This window comes from Artemia franciscana, chromosome 1, assembly GCF_032884065.1.
Source record: "Artemia franciscana chromosome 1, ASM3288406v1, whole genome shotgun sequence".
In the NCBI taxonomy this organism is placed as follows: Eukaryota; Metazoa; Arthropoda; class Branchiopoda; order Anostraca; family Artemiidae; genus Artemia; species Artemia franciscana.
Genome location: NC_088863.1, coordinates 55,388,867 through 55,410,372, shown reverse-complemented (window position 1 = coordinate 55,410,372; position 21,506 = coordinate 55,388,867). Strand labels below are relative to the sequence as shown.

The 21,506-nt window shown below is 32.7% G+C and overlaps 1 protein-coding gene across 2 annotated transcripts in view; it reads right to left on the bottom strand.

The window, feature by feature from the left end:
• Positions 1–1,705: 1,705 nt before the first annotated feature.
• The window catches only part of LOC136031474 (striatin-interacting protein 1-like), a 60,230-nt gene continuing 40,429 nt past the window's right edge, over positions 1,706–21,506 (bottom strand). For both annotated transcript variants that reach the window (XM_065711106.1, XM_065711115.1), the window contains exons 9-16: positions 20,037–20,191; positions 19,045–19,161; positions 15,358–15,485; positions 13,968–14,195; positions 10,790–10,961; positions 7,395–7,599; positions 3,276–3,379; positions 1,706–1,965 (exon numbers count right to left, since the gene is read on the bottom strand). In XM_065711106.1, coding sequence (XP_065567178.1) covers positions 1,804–1,965; positions 3,276–3,379; positions 7,395–7,599; positions 10,790–10,961; positions 13,968–14,195; positions 15,358–15,485; positions 19,045–19,161; positions 20,037–20,191 — 1,271 coding nt within the window. In that variant the 3' untranslated portion in view covers positions 1,706–1,803. The remainder of the gene's footprint in view (positions 1,966–3,275; positions 3,380–7,394; positions 7,600–10,789; positions 10,962–13,967; positions 14,196–15,357; positions 15,486–19,044; positions 19,162–20,036; positions 20,192–21,506) is intronic.

The window sequence follows — 21,506 nt, the reverse complement described above, 5'->3', positions numbered from 1 at the left end:
AGGATTTACTAGCATTATTTAAAAAGAACAATTAAAAAAAAATATGAAAAAGTTTTTTCAGCTGGAAGTAAGGAACAACATCAAAACTTAAAACAAACAGAAATTATTACCCATATGAGGGGCTCACCTCCTTCTAATACCTCGCTCTTTACGCTAAAGTATATTTAGTAATTTCAACTATTTATTCTACGGCTTTTGTGATTCAGGGGTCATTCTTAATGAATTGGGACAAAATTTAAGCTTTAGTGTAAAGAGCGAGGTACCGACGAGGGGGAGAACCCCTTCATATATGTAATAAAAACATGAGAATATAAAAGTTCTTTACGTAAGCTAATTTATAAGTTACGTAAATCTTTGACTAATAAAAAGATTCGTAAAAAATTAAAAGTTCTAGTTGCCTTTTTAATTAAGCAAAAAATCGGAGGGCAACTAGGCTTCCTCCCCCGCTCTTTTTTTCTCAAAATCATTCGATCAAAATTATGAGAAAGCTATTTATTCAAAAAAAAACAAAAAAAAAAAATGCAAATTTCGTTTTGATTATTCCTCTGCGGAGAGCCAAAATCAAAACATGAATTGATTCAAAAACGTTCAGAAATTAAATGAAAAAAAACTAGTTTTTTTTAACTGAAAGTAAGGAGCGACATTAAAACTTAAAACGAACAGAAATTACTTCGTTTATGAAAGAGGCTGCTTCCTCATCAACGCCTCGCTCTTTACGCTAAAGTTTTTTACTGTTTTAAAAAAAAGAATTGAGAGAAAGAGTCAAACTTTAGCGTAAAGAGCGGGGCGTTGATGAGGAAGCAGCCCCTTTCATATACCAAGTAATTTCTGTTCGTTTTAAGTTTTAATGTCGCTCATTACTTTCTGTTGAAAAAACTTGTTTTTTTTTATTTAATTGCAGCCAGGATCGGATTTCCTGTTTTGAAAAATGGAAATGGCAATGCCGTAAAAGTAGTTTTGGCCAGAGTATAGCTTCAGTTGTTAGGTGTAGTGTCTGTAGATAAGAGAATTGTTCATTTAGTATGGTTAGTGGGCTCTAGCAGTAATTTTCGTTAGTGGGTGGAAAAATGACAATAATGCTAGTGCTTTAGTAGAAGAAAGCACGAGGTTTTGGCACCTGATGTATTTTTGAGTATATTTTGATGTCGTTAGATAAATATTATCACCAGCCATAATTTTGAAAAACTACTGAACTTGAACTTATAACTTATATTCACTCATTTAGCCTAAAAGAGAGTTTCAGAATGAATACATGATTTTAAAACCCGTTACTTATAGTTTTGTTGTTGGCAACATTATTCTTGCATATTTTAAATGTCGTCATCAGCGATAGTTTTGTAAAAATAATTGAACTTGAACTTTTTAATTTAAAATCACTCTTTTAGCCTAAAAGGGTATCCACAAAAAACACACCTGACTTCGAAGCCCGTTATTTTTATTTCTTGTTGTTGGAAACATTGTTTTTGCATTTCTTATTATCACTGATCTTCGAAGTTATGTTTTGTAGCTGTACTTTTCTGGGTCAATATTTGTAGCTCGTGCTGTTCACTATTCCATCAGATCAAAATTTCCACCAGAGCTCCGCGGTGAATTAGTATTTATCAACAAAAGATTCTCTAATCACTAAATCTCCCTGAGAGTCATCCATAGTTCATTCAGGCATAGCAATATTAAAATATCTAGAAACGGAATTATGAGAAAACCATTCGAACAGATAAACATATATTATCATTTTGTTTACAAAACTTGATTTTTAGATCTTTGAATTCATTTTAAGCCAAAACTGTTACCAAACAAATACAATTATAAAAGACTAGTTGATAGAAGTTGATCCCAGTCAACTTCACGGTGATACACCTCTTGATTGAGCCACAGTTCATAATGGCGCTTGAAGCTCTCTGTCAATTCCATTGGTCGATTTAGAACACTTGGAAGCCAATTGTCAACCGGTTCAAAATCCGGATCCTGTATGAGTCCAAATAGTCAGAAACAGATACATCTTACAAAATAAGGAATACATTGTATTCTATTAGAGATCTTAAATAGTATCGAAAACTCCAGCTTTAAGAACCCACATACAATAAGGTACAGTAATATACAATAAACGTAGAATTAAACGTTTATTTCAAATACAATAAACGTTGAAAATCAACGTCTTAGGTTATTACGTATATAGAAAACCATGGTGCACGTTGTGCTTCACATTATTGCACTTAGAGAAGAAAGAATAGGGGACATTTAGCAGTTTTCATATGTCTCCATGTGTCGACACGGCAGATTTGATGTCTATCTAGCCCTTTACCATAAAAATACACAATATTTAGCTATATTACCTTCTCTTTCACACTTTCTTGTTATTTATGAAAGATATCCTTTCGTGTGTGACTTGTATATGAATGCCAATTTTCCCCACACCTAAGTGTGCTTAATTCTGAGTTCATCTCTAAGAGTATCGGACAGCGGGAATGCTATTCACTTACAAAACTTTGCTAACAGCTTAACAATTCATGACACCAGACACAAATGAAGCTAAGGAAAGGCAAATGGATGCTAATCAGCATACCAACACAATTACATAAAAAAAAAGGAAACCGAACAAAAAAACAGATGAAAATTAAAGGGTTGGATCCATAGATCGACAGTCATATAAACCGACGGGTTCCATTTCAAAGCTGATATTAACAAATTAAAAACACATTCAGAAAGAGGCTTATGGCCATGTCATGTTCTGGCTATAATTCTTTGTGTTACATTTTGACATTAAAAACTTTTAATGGAACTTGCGTAAGAGGAAATAAGAAATTTCTATTTAATATCTCCTTTGAAGATCTCTTAGTTAATTACTAGCACTCAACAGCTCAGCATAAGAACAGCTCTGGGTTTTAAAGTATTTTGTATAATTCCGTTGCGACTCATTTTGTATCTATACTACAACTCAAGCACAAATATACCTAGCAACGGATTTAGTGGATCTTTCTGGACCCTTTTAAAACCACGATAAACTACTTTTTTCAAATTGCGTCTTGTTGTCATATCTTTCACAGTCTTCTAGTTTATTAAATTTACTTTTACATACTTTGACTAGGTCAAAATAGGCTATAAGTAAGAGCTTACCTCTCCAGCCCCTGAGTTATCATAGCTCAAAGTATTAGATCTTTAATGCTAGTATTTAATTCTAGTAATAAAAGTTTACCTATTCACTTTTATTATAAACTTACTTATTACTAAGGATCACACTTGGACTGGGTCTCAATAAGCTATAAATAAGAACTTACCTTTGCAGCCCCTGATTTATCATATCTCCTAGTATTAAATCTTTCAACAGCTAATCTTAAATTGCATTCTTCTACTTGGAAATCCCATGGTCGAGCATCCATTTCTTGAAAAACAAATAGGATAAATAGTAATATTACTCAACAAATATCAGTCAACAATGTCTATTTGTTGTTAAGTTCCAGCAATAGATATGGACAAAAGTACAAATAAAAGAAAAAGATTAAAGTTGCGGACAAGATTTCTACTCCTCCAATAAGTCAGAAGTCATTGAAAATTGAGATATTTGATCTGAAACCAACTGAAATGGTCTTGATAGACATGTAAATGATAACTAAATCTCTGTGGTATTTCCATAGATCAAACGATAAAATAACATTTTTGTAACAGAATTATTGAAAGAAGTCTATTTCTAGCACTTAGATTGCTAAGTCATTTTTACTTGTGCATTTTCGCCTGCAAGGGTTATGACTGTCAAAGAAAACTATAGTTAAATTTGGATAAATTATTAAGAACTTAATTATCGTTAATGGTTATTAATTATTTGTTATCACCTTCAGCCTAATATGGCAGAAAAAATAAAGCTCAGCCGTTAAAATGCTTTAATATATAAAAGGAGTTAACATTATAACTGTTTCTAACTTACAGTAATACAAATTGCATGTAATTAAGTGTTAGTGCTGCCTTGGAATGAAAATTATGAACATATAACAAATTATCATTAATGCCCACTGAGTTGTGACATGCTAAGCTCAGAAATGCCAATGCTAAAAAGACTACACTTAAGCAAGAAATTAATCTTTAAAGATGAATTCAAAAATTCTAAAACTGACGAAAACTAACAACATAAACTGCACGTCAAGTAGAATACAAAGCTCATTTTTTAACAACTCAATGACCTCTTTCCTCCAGCATATCTGAAGCTTACTATTCAGTAGATACCGAAGGAGGCTAGCGAACGACCCATTTACAGCAACTGCAGAACAAATCCATCAGCTTTCTTTTGAATTATTCCCAGGCTTTGGCACAACTTTACAATAATAATAATAATAATGAGAAGTGGCGTCGTTGAGGAAAGACAGGGGGGGGGGGGGGCAGTTCCATCCCCGATCAATTGGAAACAAATCCATAATTTGTTAAGTAGCGTTAAAACTGTTGCTCGTTATAAGTGACAAATCTGCTCTTTATTTTGAGCAGATAATCTTTTTTTTAATTAATATATGCTCATTTTTAACATAAGGAAACGCGAAAAATAGGGGTTCAGTATACTTTATAATATGTTCCATTTTAATATTTATTGAAATATACTGTCTTTGAACCTTATCGTCAAGTAAAAATGTGAGCCTATTTAATGAAAAAATTGAAAATGGTCCATGCTTCCTATTCCGCCACATTTGCCCAGGTCAATTTTTTTCTATTGATATTTAAAGTAATTTTACTTCCTAAAATCTATCAGTTCAAGATGATTTTCTTGTTTTAAAACTTTCAAAAATGGATATAAATATACAAATAATTTTTCAAGTTATTCACAAAAAATAATTTTTCGTAAATGAATACACCCTCTACATCTGCAAATAGGACAGAAAATGAAATCATTGAAGAATAAGAAGATAGATATACAGTGAATATAATGTCCTGAATAAAAAAGAAATAATTGAAAAAGAAAATAAGACTTAGTGCTTTTTATAATGATATTCGCGCTACAACTAGATAGGCCAAATCAGTTGTAGTTTGGTCATGGAGTTTACTAGAGAGGAATCCGCTCCAGGAATCATCCAATTGATATAATTTTTATTTCTAGAATTTAATTGAAACTCCGATTCTCTTAGTTCTCATTGAAATACCTAATAAGCGCTGATAACGGCCTACTCCTTACGTTCTTGATTCACATACTAACGCATAAATATTGAATTCTCGCTATTGTCATTTTTATAATTATTTCTTTTAACCAGCCCCCCAAAAAATTGACATTAATGTGCTAAGAATTATGACTTAAATTAGTCGCGTTTCACACAACGCAAGGGCTACTGGTGGATATTTATCTTTGCATTAGCATGCTACTCGCAATGTCTGCTGAGAATAGAATAAAGGGATTTAAACAAAATATATATATTTTTCTCACAATTTAGAAATTTTGTGTGCACGTATAAGCGGTACATACCTATTCTCTTTTTCCTTTTGTTATCAGTTTTATCAAGTAGCATTGGCGGACCGTGCTTTGCTTGTGAAGAGAATTTTAGACATAAAAACGATATTCAGTGCAACTCCCTCCGGAAATTTATACCCCCATATCCTGATTTAAGAAAAACTTTTGTATAGTTTTTTATGGAATTCGTTTTTTTTAACAAAGACAAAAAGAGGAAGGTAATTTCCAAAGTCTAGAGGTCGATTTTCCCTTCTAATTGGCATCCCTGGCAATTTTTAATGAATTTAAAGTTTCTGCCGCAATGATGCCAAGCATTGTTCAGACTTTCTGGATATTCTTTGCCAAACCATGCCCATCGAATAAGTTAATAATTCTAACTTTATTTTTCAAATACATTCAAATTTAAAATACAGTTGCTATTCAAATGTGACGAACAAGTCACAATATAATGTTTCACAATCTGTGGTAATACTTTTACTTATTCTGTATCTTGACTGAAGCAACGCTATTGCGCTGCCTATGATTTTTGTTACGACTTTGGCACGCTGATATCAATGTTATTTATCAATATAAATCGGCGAACCCACAAACAAATCAATTTAATAAAAAATCGTAAATACTATTTCAATAAATCACGTATATTATAAGCTTAGTACAACAAATTAGATTCCGCAGTCAAAATCAATTCAAAATTACGAACAAATGAATAACGCTATACCTGGGGCTATTAGAATAGGGCTTGGTTGAATTATGATATTGAGCATCCTGTGAGGGCGTGGGGATTGTGGGAAGTGGAGGGTGGGTAAGTACTGCAGCATTAGTGATGAATTTGGCCGAAAAAAGCTGAGTCTATACGACATTCACCTTGACAGACCCGACAGCGTGTTTACGCTATACTATTGTCGTCTACAGCAGCTCATTGCTGAACATTTTTGTAATAACCGAGTACCAAGACGTATATTTATGATTGTTTAATTTGTGGTTATTGTTTGTAATGTATTGCATAATGTTTTTATATTCACCATATAGCGTGTTTGTTAAATAGTTGCTTTTCTTTACTACCGCTTGAATAGCACCAGCTTCAATAGCAACCCCTCTTTCTCCCTCCCCTCCCCTCAACAAAAGTACTGTAGCTACACCCCTGATACATCCCTGACACCAAATAGAAATAGAGGAAGGTAGAAGGCAGCAAGTAGCAAAAAGTCGACAGAGACAAGCTCGTATAAAACAACAACGGGAAAGATAACGTTTAACTAGGTTATAAAACAGATTTTAGTAAAATAAGTTATTATTGCTGCATAAAGGGGTAAGATGATAAAGTAAAATGATCAAGAAGATTAACTAATGTATTCCCTTCAGTAGTGAAATGAAACCATTAAAACTAAAGAAAATTTAATTCTTCAAGCCTTTTGCTCCTTTAGTTGCGTTCTTATATTTATTAAGTAAGACAATACAAGTTATAATTTTTGTTTCTCTTCGCTTTGTAATATTGATTCTAACAAAAGCTTTGCTAGCATTTTTTTTCCTCTTCATTATCTTTGGAGCTATGGCCCTTGTGGCATCTGAATTAGCATATATACATGAGTTATCAGGAATTACAAACTATACACATCACTGACAGCACGGACTTGCGCAGAAAAAAAGACGAAAAACCTGTCAGTTTAATGTATTAAAATTGCAAATTTAACAACAGAAAATTTCTAACCATGAGCAAACTATTTTTTGAATCTATTTTGGATTATAAAGTACCTAAGCGTATGGTGATCTTTAGAGCATAGATTGCTTAAACAATAGGTAAATGTAACAAAAGGTAAAAACAAAGAAAACGGAAAATGTCTTTACTTAGGTATTTCACAATCAGTTTAATGATTTTCCTGAATAATCCAGCATGACATTGCTCTTTCTTTTTTATTTCCAGAAACGGAGCTGGCCAGTCCTATGGTCTTTAATCTATATACAATCATTTCCGACCTACCATTTCCATAGGCCCAATCATCATTGAGACGATGTCGCACTTTTTGATAGATGGCACTCAAGGTCTTCATGTTTGATTTCCTCCATTGTCGACCCAAATATTTTGTCTGCATTTTAAGGATTTTCAAGACATAGAGCTGCATAAATGAATGCTTCACTTTTAACGCCCTCTTTAGAATGGGAGCTGATTTAAAAACAACCAGCATCTAAAAAAAATCATTTCTTTACTCCGAGCTAATTATTTTCATCTAGCGGCAATGGACTAAGTAGCATGAGGACATAACTAAATAAAAATTGGATTTCAAATCATCAGCATTTACCTTTCTGCAATCAAGACCATTATGATTTTTATTACTAACTTCACGTATCTGATTAAGGGGGTGATCCATTAAGGGAGTGAGCATGACGATATAATAACTTTTAGTAATATGGAACATTCATAAAAAAAGAAATCAATACCCAGCCTTTAAGAATTTTTTGTAAGGTTTTTATCTGTAAAAGTCTTCCTTTAAAACATCTATCGTATTTATATAAACATTATATTTGAAAAATGGAGAGAAATTAATTAAGATTTCTCTTGGTGGATATTTGAATACATATTTTTTTAAACGCTAAGAGCAATATGGGGAAAACACTATGGGAGAAATTATGGGAGAAACATACAGTTAAAAGGAAGATGCCTCGTGAAGGTGGAGGGGTAGGGGGTAATGGAGGTGACGAGGAAAAATTCTTGTTTACATATAAGAAGAAGTAACACAATTACTCTGCATACTGTAATTTTTAGACTTTTTATAGTATTTAGGTATACAAAATAGATGGGCCAATCATTTATTTCATATTAAAAGGAAAACTGATTTAAGAAACAGTAAATGATCATTTGCCCCGTGTAGATTGTAGTTTATTTTAAATGACTTAAAAACAGAGAGCATCTCGAATACAGAAAACTGATTAGCTAAATCAGATGCCATCAGCTCTAGTTTAGGATACTTGTTTTGAACCATAATTAACTATTAATTTGTAGAACTAGTTAAGTTAAGCCATAAAAACCAAATCGTTTCAGACTTCATACTTTATTATTTCACAAAATGTACTGAAAAAAAAATAACCCAGGAGTAAACAACCATTCCATTTGGTCAAGATGCAATCCTCAGCATAACACAGATTTAAAATAGGGAATCATTATGAATGAACGACATTCATAAAAGCAGCAATGTTGGATAAAAAAAATCATAAATAATACAACATAAAATGTTGGAGCTTCAGTTCTAACAATAAAACGCGTAAGTACAAACTAAACTGCTTAAGACTCTTCTTACAGAAGAAACTTCTTCGTTTTAAACTTAAAGGACGGAAATGAAACAGATTCTTTAGTTTTTTCTGGTATTGTATTCCAAATCTGAACACCCTTGCCTTTTAAAGAGAATGAACCCCTTCTTGCATAGTGATGTTCTCCCTAAAATGACGAAGAAGAAGTGAAACAAAGGAGATAGTCCCTAGAGCCATAGGAATAGATGCAGATTGAATAGGCCCATTGGTGCAAGATTATTTACGATCTTAAAAACAAAAGAGGAAACCCTTAGCTCATGTAGGGATTTTATATCAAGAAATTTTCTCTTCTTATAGGATTTATGATTCCTCTACGAAATGTAAATAAAAAGAATAAAGCTTTTGCTAATCTATTTTAAATTAACAAAAAAATAGCAAAAAAAGACGAACAAAAAGCAAGATACGTTAATGATTCGATTTTAATGCACCAAACATCTGCGGAGATTATTTCCAAAATTTTGAAACGTTGCACTCATAAAACTTTCCAAGCAACTTTCCACGAAACTTTTTACATAGATTGCAGAATTTGGTCACTTAAAAAAGAGCATTAGCAATTTTAGTTTCAGTTCGAATGAGCCACTAAACATATCTCTATGATGGCGTGGTAACCCACTAGCCCTGATAAAAAAAAAAACGAAGACATAAGTGCTTTTCATGCAGAAACTTGAAAGCAAATTTCGTGGAAAGCAACTTTCCACGAAACTTTTTACATAGATTGCAGAATTTTTGGAAGGCTGATCGTGGAAAAAACGCAAGTATGCTTAAGCACGAATATGATCAGATTGGATACTAAAAACTATTTAGCACTCAATGTTATAAATTTTGGGTATTTAGTTTTAATTTTCAAGTTATTTTCTTACAAAAACAAGCGTATCAGAGTAAACCAGGTACTCTATGGATAATCTTAAAAATTACAAAATATAGCCTTAATCAGTTTGGCATAAGAGATATATTAGCTATCCAAAATAAATCAAATCGCAGAAAAAAAAATTAGAATTTATCCCAAATGGTGATAAAGAAAACTACTGTCCTAAAATCCCAATTAGGTGTTTAAAATCACCTTAAAGCACAGTGAATTAGAATGATAATAGAATCAAACAATATGAGCAACGTTAAATTCTCAAATGACAAACCTTCCAATGTTTTTCAACTGAAACAAGTTTTAAAAAGTTTAATTTATATATTCCTGTGATGTTTCATTCAATACCACTACCAGTAGTAGCTCACTGCAGCAGAACAAAAATAGATAAATAATAATAAAAAAACACAGATCCAAGCACTTGTTGCTTAATGCAGCTTATGCAGATGAGCTGCACCCTATAACGTTATATACACCCTATATCACTGCCAAATAAAGCATGACATACTTCTTTGGCAAAATAATCCATTCCCCCTTCAGGGGAAACTGTTTTTTTTTATTTTATTTTAATAATTAAATAAAATTAGAATGTTAGCATTAATTATAAGAATCGATTTTGTTTAAGACAGTGTCATAACTCGAACAGGGTGGGTTTAATGATTCTTCTGCTTTTAACTTTAAAGTTTGTATATAGGTAGAAATAAATGACAAACTACTATTATCAATTGTGTGATTTTTATAAGATTTTCACATAATTACATGCTTATTAATGCATTTATGATCTTTGATTGAATTATGAACGCCAAGGAATGCTGCTCAACTTTGCAAAATACAGCAGTTTACGATTTTTCCAATAATTTCTTCTGTTACCCACAGCTTGCCCTATTTTTTAGCAATTTTTTAAAGTTGTTATCTTATTATGAATTGAAAAGGCGTCTAATCGGATCTTGGCCAACCTGAGGGTTTTAAAGTTCTTCCATCTTTGCCGATGAACTCAAAATCTCATCTCTTTAGAATACAAAAAAAAAAGATATTGTCATAATCTTTGAGTTTTTCTATTTGGTAAGAAAGCTAACCCTCATAATATAAATGTTAACGAATTCCAAAATAAATGGCATTGTCAAGTCAGTTTAACTGAGGCCCTAAGTTACATTGAAATAAGTTATATTGAAAGCTATTTTAAAAAAAGAAGAAACTCAAAAAAAAGTCACCATAATCCGCGAGTTTTTCCATTTGGTTAATTTGTTTAAAATTCTCAGTAAATTTATACAAGCGAACAAATTCCTCCAGCAATATGGTTGACTAACACCAATCTCAAGAGTTTCTGTTGTCAAATCCGGCTGATCTCCAATCACACATGAAGGAAAATCCAAAATTGCAATCCTTAAAACAGAAGGTTTTGATATAAAGTAATGTAAACACTTCAGTTATAGGATTTAAATAATGATCTTGTTATTAATACTATTTAAGCCATACCTTGTGATGGCGTAGTGGATAAGCGCTGTTCTCATGATCAATGGGTCAGCGGTTCAATCCCTCGTGTCGCAAGGAAGGATGTTTCTAATTACATATTTATTTAATCATTTTTTTATTATTTATTTAATAACTATTATTAATAACTATTAATAATTATTTAATAACTATTCAAGCCTGACCCTTAAAAATCTGTTGAATACTCCTCTTCGGAGTATATGAATTCTCAAGTTTTTAATGGGACAGCAAAGTGGTATTAATAAGAAAATAGATTTAGTAGCCAATTGTTTAAAGTCAAAGCTCAAATAAAAAAAAACGATCAACAGCGTCTCTTAAAGCTTAGAAATTTTGAAGACAAATTTTGAATTAATGAATGAATTTATTGACTCAACTAAATAAAACACAACACACTAATAATAGCCCTCACGAAGGGCAAAGCTTGTAATTCTTGGTGGTAACAAACATAACGATTGAGCACATCAACATGATAAAAATAATGATTTAAAAAAAATAGATCACTAAACTAGTAAATGAAGTATTGGGAGAAAAAAAGAAAATAAAGAAGCAATATCGTGTAAGAAAGCGCACAGGAGATGACCCCAACAATGGTCAAACTAACAAAAACAATAAAAAGAATACAGAAAGTGTTTATGCCCTATCATCAAAGCTGATGATAACAATGTTCAATAGTTTTTTTTCCAAATTCTACTGTTAATCTTCATATGATTCGGTCGAGATTTTTTCAATCAGTCCATATTTATTCGAGATTCATTAGATTTGTTATCTAGTTGTTGATATGTTTTTGAATATCTTAACCTAACAAAAGAAGGAGGCAGAATTACTAGAGATCACTGGTAGACATAGTTACATGACTTTAGTAAAATAAAATGCCATAAATTGCAATATTTACGTCTCTTATGCGTTTCAAGTCTGACATATTAAGGAAAAAAACCATGTTACTGTCTAAGATTGGTTTTTATGTTTTAATAGACAGTGTAAGATATTTCCAAGTATTCTTACTGCTTTATTTAAAGTGGTTTTATGTATGTCCAAAAAGTATTAGACATATTATTGTACAGTAATTGAAATAAGATGAAATCAAAGAGCAATAAACCATTTTTAGAATTGAAAAATGTGTTTCCAATACATAGAATCAATATTTTTCACAAGTTTTACACTTCAATGATCAGTTTTAATCTAAAATAATAGACATTTGCAAAGAAAAACTCCCAAATAGCTGTTTTGCTCCACACTGCAATTCTGACTTTAAAAAACATGGAACATTTTTGGCATAAAGTTTTTTGGATGTCACGTTTTGAACGACCGAATATCAGAAATTTGATTTGAAATTTAGTAGTAAACAGAGTGACAGACAAAAAACTGGTTAACTGGACTTGTTGAAATCAAATTTCGAACCAACGTAAAAGAGTCCCTCGCTTCAAACGACATAGCTGCGTCTTCTTTAAACAGATTTGCAAGATCATTTTCTCCCGCAGACAAATCAGAAGATTATTAATACTCGTGAAGAATAAAAAAGGTAAAGGACCCCGTGGGAAATCAATATACCCCATGGTCATCCATACTGGAAAAATGACTACCAACTTCTATCGCTTTGTGACGACCAGAAAGATATGATGTCATTTTTTCTATAGCCTCCCGCGTATAACTGCATTTTCCGTTTTATCAAAATGAATATCATCATTTAGAATGTTGATAGTTTTTTTTAATTATAGAACGTGGTTGACACATGCAAATTATTATCTAAGCATTAATTTGCCTCAAAAAAAGAGCTCCAACGGGGGCTTGCTCTCTTGAATGGCCTGCACGAAATCCAAACTGATATTTGTTATATAAATTTATTTTATTTAAATAAGACGAAATCGAACCTATTAGAATTTTCTCCGTGACTTAACGATACGGCAACGGAATCACAACAGGGTGACAGTTGTCTGGATTTATTTCTTTTTTTTTGTAATGGCATTATGTAATGGCAATTTTCTATCTTCTAATAAATGCACCGGAACGGATACATGAATTAGATATATGAAGAACTGATTCAAAATCAGTCTAGCAATATTTTTTTTGTAGACTATCTGTCATATCCTAATGAATTATCATTTTTAAGATTCTTAATAACCTTTAAAAAATCCTCAAAATTGAAAAGTGGTAGAAATATGCTTGTATATTCAGAAGGCGGGAGATGTTGTTTGTGGGACCTAGAGAAGGATGGTGGATTTCTGCTGAGACAAAGGCAACCTAAAATCTTTAAAACAATCACTAAACATGATAGCAACAGCTTTAAATTCTCTAAGTTCTGTACAATCATACTAACTTCTATGCAACGGAATGTCAATTAGTAATTCAGGATAAGATAAGTTTTAGTTTTCCCAATTGTGACATTGAATAGACTCTAGTTCTGCAAGGAGAATCTGAATTTCGAACAGATTTCTCATAAAGAGGGCTTTATACAAAATATTTTTTTACAAATGTGTATTCTCTTTCAAACACGAATTCGTTTTCTTTTTTAATAATTAGTTCTCCTAAAATGTTGAAGTAAAAAAAGCGAGAATAATAAAACACAAACTTCTGTAAAGTATATTGACTAAACACCTTAAATTCTTTTAATGATTTCACTGATAATTGATTTTTTTTTTCTAATTTATATTTAAATTGATTTTAAAAAGTCTCTGACAAGGCAGAAAATTTATATAACATGTGAATTCTAGAAAAGGCTTTCAGAACCATCCTTTTGTCCTAGAAAGCCAGATTTTTCACAACTACAATAACTGAAAATTTTCTGCCTATTCTAAGCAAGATGCAAGCTTTATGAAACGGTAAGTTTACACAAACAACAACAAAAAAAAACTAAAAGTCTCAGCAGAAAACTAAAGAAAAAAATATAGAAAAAAAACTCACGCATTTTTTGCAGTGACGTAGGACAAAACATTTTGATTAAAGAATTTTAGGACAAGTGGAATACAGTTAGCAAATACCAAATGCTGACTCATGAATTCAAACTGGTAGATATGATTCAACTTGAAATGTTTCAACAGGAGCAACAGAATAGCTGAAACTGCTTTCACAATTATTTCCTTGTGACGATTTACATCAACACCAAGACGCATGGACTGTACAACGGTTATCCTGAAACGCATCTATCAATGGTTATCAAATCCTTAATCAAATACAACAAGCCAAATCCAAAGTAAACATAGTTAACACTAAAATACACTAAGCTAAACTAAAACAAAATTCAACATTTTAAAAGAATGGCAATTCTGATATTCGAATTCCATTTACTCCATTGGTGAGATCAGACTTCAACCCCTTGCTGCCTTTCATGCTGCCTCAACAAGTCTGCCCGAACATTATTTTTATCTTTTATTGACTCCATGCGTTGGATATTTCTGGGCAAAGTTAGAATTGTATTTTCATATTATTTGTTATAGCGTAATTTTCGATGGCTAATTATAGGTGGCTGGCAGATCGTTTTTTTAGTGTTTATGTTTGTTGTTTTTTCGTTTGTTTCTTTCCTACATTTACAGCCATAGAGGCTTGAAGGGAGAGTAAGATGATGCGTTTGGTTGGATATTTGATTATACCCATGCATGTATTTAAATATTTTAAAAGCTTTTGTAATGTACCTAAGCACAAGATCACATCACATACTTTCTTCTTCTTTTTTAGAAAAGTTCTCTACCAAAAAAGTTTCATTTTTCCCTTTCAGAAAGATTTTAAATTCGAGTTTAAACATTTTTGAACCCCAAAAGTATATATAAAAACCAAATATAAAAAAAACACTTAAAAACAATGGTAAATTGCGTCAAGAACATTCAGAAATTGTAGACTACAAAAGAGTCCCTGATAACAACCCTTAGAAAATACCGGAATTTAGTGTCCCTTCCACAAGGATACGACCAAATCCGCTTACCATTTTTATTCAGATAGGTAGAACAATGAAAGGTCTAGCCAGTCATTAATAATAAATTACATATATTTCTAGATTTACATGATTGTTTGTAGGTTTTCGTCTCTCACAGAGCTTTGAAAGGTGCCCAGGACCATTACCAAATACTTTGGCTGTAATGAATTGTAATACATAAATCGTCAATAGTTTATTCCATATATTCTTATAAAACACTACATAGAAACTTATAAAACACTACTCAGTTTTGTTGAATATTAGAATGTTTCTTTAATGTAAACCATCCCTTATTCAAACCTAAATTTAAAATAGCCCCCTGAATTCCTGCTTCTATTTGTTGGTAGCCTGCAATTTCAAATTTTATGAAAGGTCGAAACTTACGGCATTCCATCTGGAAGGACATCCGTCATTATATTAATAGAATCCGTTTTGGCTTTGGAAGTAGGTGCAGTCGCAAGTAAAATCTTCAGAAGCGCTATCATATGCTGAGGTAAACTTGGAAGCATTGCCTACATAAAAAATAAAAGACATAATTAGCTTTGAAGCCGGCCACTCAAATTCTATCAAATATTAACCCTTCTACTTCAAAAGTTAGATCAACTTTGTAACTGATTATTATCTAGCAGGAGTAAGCATGGCAGGTTCAAAATGTATACAAATAATAATGTTTCACTTCAGAAATTAATTCTGTAACCAAGCAAAAAAAGAATCACGGGACCAAAACTGTTAGTGTTCACATGATCTGGTTACAGGACCTTACTTTTTTTGTGCATCGTTTCGGGAAATTTCAAGAAGGATTGTTCCCAAATTTTCCCAAGAGTTTTCCAATTTTCAAATTTACTGTTAATCTAAGTCATGTTGTTTTTTCGTTGTTAAATCAAGTTTTCTAAAATAAAACTCGGCTAAGCAATAGTTTCCAATGAAACCATCTGTTGCCTCCCGGCTCCATCTTAGCTATATTCATACCTGAGGACTGGGATTTTCTACAAATTTCATTTTTGTTGTTACAACGATATTTGGCTTAAAAGATCTGTGCTAAGTTTTTGTACAAAGTGTTGCCATGCTGAACAGAGAGACAAGAAATGAGCAAAAACCAAATCTTTTAGTTTGACAATACTTTTCGCTTGAATACCAAAATATACCTGTTTTACTTATCAACTCAATTTGGAAAATTCTTGAAAAGCCTCATTGTTGGCTAAATTTAATTCCCAAGTGCTATGTCTATGTATTATGTCTAAGAAATAGACTGATAGGCTTGATAGTCTTTATGCCGTCAACTATTAGATTTTAATTCAAAAAAATCATTTTTATACTATCCTAATAAGGGAGTTAACGCAAAATTTAACTCTCACTCAATCGGACTATCTGTCTTGGTTTTTTCTACAATTAACAATGGCTTGATGCCCACAACTATCCGATTTTAATTCAAAAAGCATTAGACCTTATTAACCACAATACTATTCGAAAACTTTCACACTAAATCCAATATAGATTATTTCTTAGTGACATTGGTTACCTCCTTCTTATCAAAAAAATCACTGGCACATATATCAGAACCGTTACTCCAGTCCCCACCTTGTCCACAATGGAGCACTCTATGGTACTCTCCTAGGCCCCCTCTTTTTTCATTTATGGTAAACAGTTTTGCTAAGGAATTTTCTGGTAGATGAAAACTTGTGTATGACCAAACGGTTACTGAACTTACTATAGAATTTAAAAAAGCAACCCTATGAGCATCCTAAATGACATTGCAGACGGTGCCTCAGTCTTAGACAAGAGAGCCCCTATAAACACAGGATAATACCAATATGCTTCTTTAAAACCTCGCTGGGTTTTCTTAACCCTCTCCCCTATCATCCCTTATTCCTCAGAATCTTCTATGTCCTCCTTTAAATTGCTTGGCGTCACAATCTCTCCTATTTTAAAATGGGAAATCTGTCTTAAAAATATTATCATTACTGCTAATGTGTTTTTTTCCCTCCTTAAGTTCATAAATAAACTTAGCATCTTCCTTTCCATTCTTTTAGAATATTTACTTCCTTTGTCCACCCGCATCTTGAATATCCTAGTCCTGTTTGGTATCCTGACATCTCTCGCGAGATATAAAAAGACAAGTATTTTTAAATAATTAAATTTTCTAACAATTTTCAAAGAAGCTAAGGTTACATACTCTCTTCTTCAAAAAAAAGTTGGAAACACCTGAGCACAGGAGTTACGTTGTGCCTCCTTTTTGCAAAGAATGCATTAACAAACCTTCGCAAGCAAATTTTCCACAAAAAACACTCCCACCCTAGATTTTCACCCACCTCGGACTTTTTCTGAGCCCATTCCTAGCTTGTCCCCAATTCGTTTGCTTGTTTTGTCCCCCCTCCCTCATACTTTTTATACGTTCCTTCAAAAACCTTTTTAATGTTTATATTACTTAATTCTTTTTAAGTTTGATAAGTTTTTATCTTTTTGAAGTGCTCTTAAATTTCGCAGTTTATTTACTTTGATTAACAAATGCTTTTTTATTCTAATATTGTCGTTTAGGTATTGTTTGCCAGTTTTTTATTTTTTCATATTTTTTATGACTTTTGTTTGCTCGTAATCTTTTTTAAGAATCTGAAATTCAAATTCGATCCACGGAGCTTGGGATATAAATCTTTCTAAGCAAATATCTTATGTTATACTGATTTTTGCCAACATCATGCTAAATACCTGTATTTAGCGTGATGAAGAACAATCTCAAACTATTTGTGGAAATAAAATGTGAAATTATATCACTTTTAAAACAACTTCAAATGTAATTAAAGAAGAGAAAGAGAGGGAGAGAGAGAGAGAGAGAGAGAGAGAGAGAGAGAGAGAGAGAGAGAGAGAGAGAGAGAGAGAGAGAGAGAGAGAGAGAGAGAGAGAGAGAGAGAGAGAGAGAGAGAGAATACATGTTTTGAAATACAAAACATATTATTATGCACTATTATATAATGACGTAAAAAAGGGACGAAGGAGTTCTGGTAGCAGTTTGTCCGATCAATCACAGGCACAAGTTTTAGCTTCTGTCTCGTACGGCTGACTGTCAAGGCTTCTGGGGGTGAAATGTCACGGTGAGCAGGGTTAGCTACCAGCATTTTGCTAAACCTCAGGATAAGCTCGCCCAAGCGGATTTTCAAACTTTGGAGTTCAAGGGTTGTTAGGGCACCGTGGTTGGAAATGTCTTAATTACTCAGGATGATCCTGGTTGCCAGTTTTTGGACTGACTATAGTTCTTGCATTAGATAGGCGGTTCTTAATACTGACGGGGCCCCAGAAGAGACAGGCGTATTCAAGTATGGAACATACGTAATACAGGTGTGCCTGAAGAAGATGTTGGGCGTTGCACCCGAAGCGACATATTTTTGAAAAGGAAATAGTGAAGAGAACTGGATATTAAATCTCTTGGATCAAAGATTTGTCAATCCAACTTTTCGATTTCATATAAATAGGCATTAATTGAAATTTCATAAGATTCTTCTCTTCCATCCGAGAGAATAATACTCTGCGCTCCATCATTTTTATTAAGAAGACGAAGAAAATAAAAGTAACTTCTTAAAAGTATTATAGGCAGTTAGCAGTACTATGTGGAAAAGAGTAGCCAATTGTTAAAACCATCTTTAAAGGGATTGAAAAACTTTAGGAACTAGTGATCTACAGAATCTTGCCTAAAACAATATTGGATGGAAAAAAGCGTCAAAATGATAATCCTAATAGTTAATGCTTAACTAAACATTACACAGTGACTATATGGTAACGCTCACAACCAAAACACAAGTATCCAGTTTCGTTGCATTAGTATATAACTCTTGACATATGCAAAAGAGACGTCAAAAGGTAAGTTATCCTGAATGTTTGAATACTTTACATAGCCTGTATAAAACTTTGTAACTACGAAGAATCTATGAGTATCAATAGAAATTTTAACTACAAAATGCTTACAATATAAATTATTACCGATATAGAAAAAAAAAGTTTAGTTATAAAATATTAGAAGAAAACGTAAAAATATTTTTGCATAGGGTTATCTTAACTTTCGAATAAAATAAGTTTTAATACCTGATAAAGAAGTTCAGCGTGGGTTTGTTGTATTTCTTCATTCCCTTTCGATAGAGGGTGTTGTAAAATTTCGTCTTCTCTTTTGATCTGGATTTCAGCCAAAGACTTATAAACATGCTGAAAAAGACAATAATAAATTATAACAAGCTACATTATAAAGCTATTAATTCTTCATCCTCTACAAATAAATCTGTTATCATAACAGAGTTGTTGATTTTCTTTAAATCAATCTTTTAACCCCTCCCCCCCCCCCCACAGGATTTGGAAGGATTAGTCAATACTTTCTCCAATTAGCAAAGCCGCGCTGTTATTATGCAACTTATGTTGGTTTCCTTAAAGATTATGTTGCATATTCGTCAAAAGAAAACACACAAAAAAATAATATACCTACCCCTGTTTTCATGAATTCGCACCACTCCTTGTTTTTTAGATTCACATCAATGCAGAAACCATCCAAATGGTCTCTTAATTATTTAACTTGGATTTAAGTATAACTAGCTGCTTAACATTTTAGGCAGTTTTTTTCATCTAGAATTTTCTTATACTTTACATCCTTACTATAAAAATAGCCATAATAAGTAAAAGAAATTCTTCAAATTAACATCCAAGCGGACAATTTTCGCATATGTCAAACTGTTCATGATAATGTAAATTTTCAATGGCGAGAAAATCTAGAAACAAGATTTTGGCAACAGAATATAAATTAAAAATTTAGCTCTTCTGCTGATTCCATGTAAATTTATTCGCCAAAAGTAAAAAACTCTACCTTCGTAAATTTAAACATAAGGGGAAAGTCCAAAACAGGGGTAGTTTCTTGACAAAATTTGCACGATGAAACCCTGCATGACTACAAACCTAAGAACAGAGGTTTCAAATTCATTTCTACATAACACAAAATGTAGTTTTTTTTTTTACTTTTTTCCACTTCACTTTAAACCTGGCAATAGGTTTTCCACAAAGAGAGAGAGGACACACAATACCAAGCAAATTACCTGTTTCAGAACGGAAATGCCTTCATGAATAGGCTGAGGCAAACCTGCCAATGACTCTCGGTCATTTGACAAATGATAGCCAACAAACTTCATTCTTGTGTTGTTAAGAAAAATATCAATGTCCTTTTCGCGAACTTTCGTTGACCACGGTAACGCTGAAAAAAAAAGAAGCTTGATATAATTGGCAGAGCTTTTGCGTACAAGTTCACGCAGGGTATACCAAGAATAGGCTTATGTTCCACGTTTAATTCATTCAAGCCACAATCCCGAAAGATCCGTGACCCTTCTCTCTGCTTTGTTTCATCCATCCATAATATAACCCTATTTATACACATTTAGTCCATTAAAAGTGTTTTATTTCATATTTTTTCACACCTACTAAATCATAACATTATATTCCAGTTTTTGTTTTTCTTTTAGTTTATTATATTCAGGATTTTGCAACCTATGCCCATTATAATTAATCCAAATTATTCTGCATAATTATGTTATGGAAGTAATACTTTAGTTTAGCGCAGTTTTCTTATGCTACTGATTTCATTTTGCTGGCAAGCAGGCCGTAATGGTAAGGATAGACCTCTATACCCTCTAAAGTTTACCTTTAGTCTGTCACGGCAATATATAGTTTTTATAGAAAGTGAGGATCTCAGCCCAGATTGATGAAAATGACCTGCATATAATTTCTTCTGGGGCCAAAAATGATGGTTTCCGCTTGTCCTTGAGTCAGAACCTACAGTGTGTCAGCTGAAGCGAAGCTTTGTCATATATGTCACAGAGAACTTCAAAAGTGTCGAAACAAGCATTACAATTTTTATTCAATATTGTGACTGCCGAGCTGCCACACTGTAGACTGTAGCGGGCTGACGCAGCCTTTTGAGATCGGGTGCATGTCTGCTTCTTTGGGGATTATTAACTGTAAATTTTTTTTGAAAATCATCATGTTAGTCTAAATTTTGTATCAAACTGAGAAATCTGCTTTGAAGAATACCAACTTCTGAATACAACTTTTCAGATTCGGCTAGGATTTCCATAGCAAAACTGAATAAAAAGTATCGACGTTACCGAATTAGAGTACTCGACTCGGCGACGTCCAATCAGGAAGATGGCTGAAAACCTGGATTTGAGTTTCTATGCGCTTCAATTGATCTTATTTAATGATTTGAACGTGCACAGAGTGTTTGCAAAAATTTATTCAAAATCATTGCAGGACGAGCAGAAACAACACTTACTTGAAGAATTCAAACCACTGTTCAATTGATGTGAAATGGGCCTAAAATTCTTGAACAGAGAAATAAATGGCGACGAACCATGGATTTTGGATATGACCAAAACAAAGAGTGTAACATTCTCTATGGAAGGGAACAAATTCACCCCAAGTGAAGAAAAGGTGACAAAGTTGGTGAAATCTGAAGACAATGTTGAACCTTCTAAGGTATTATGAATCTCCCCTTGGAAACAGACAGTCAAACA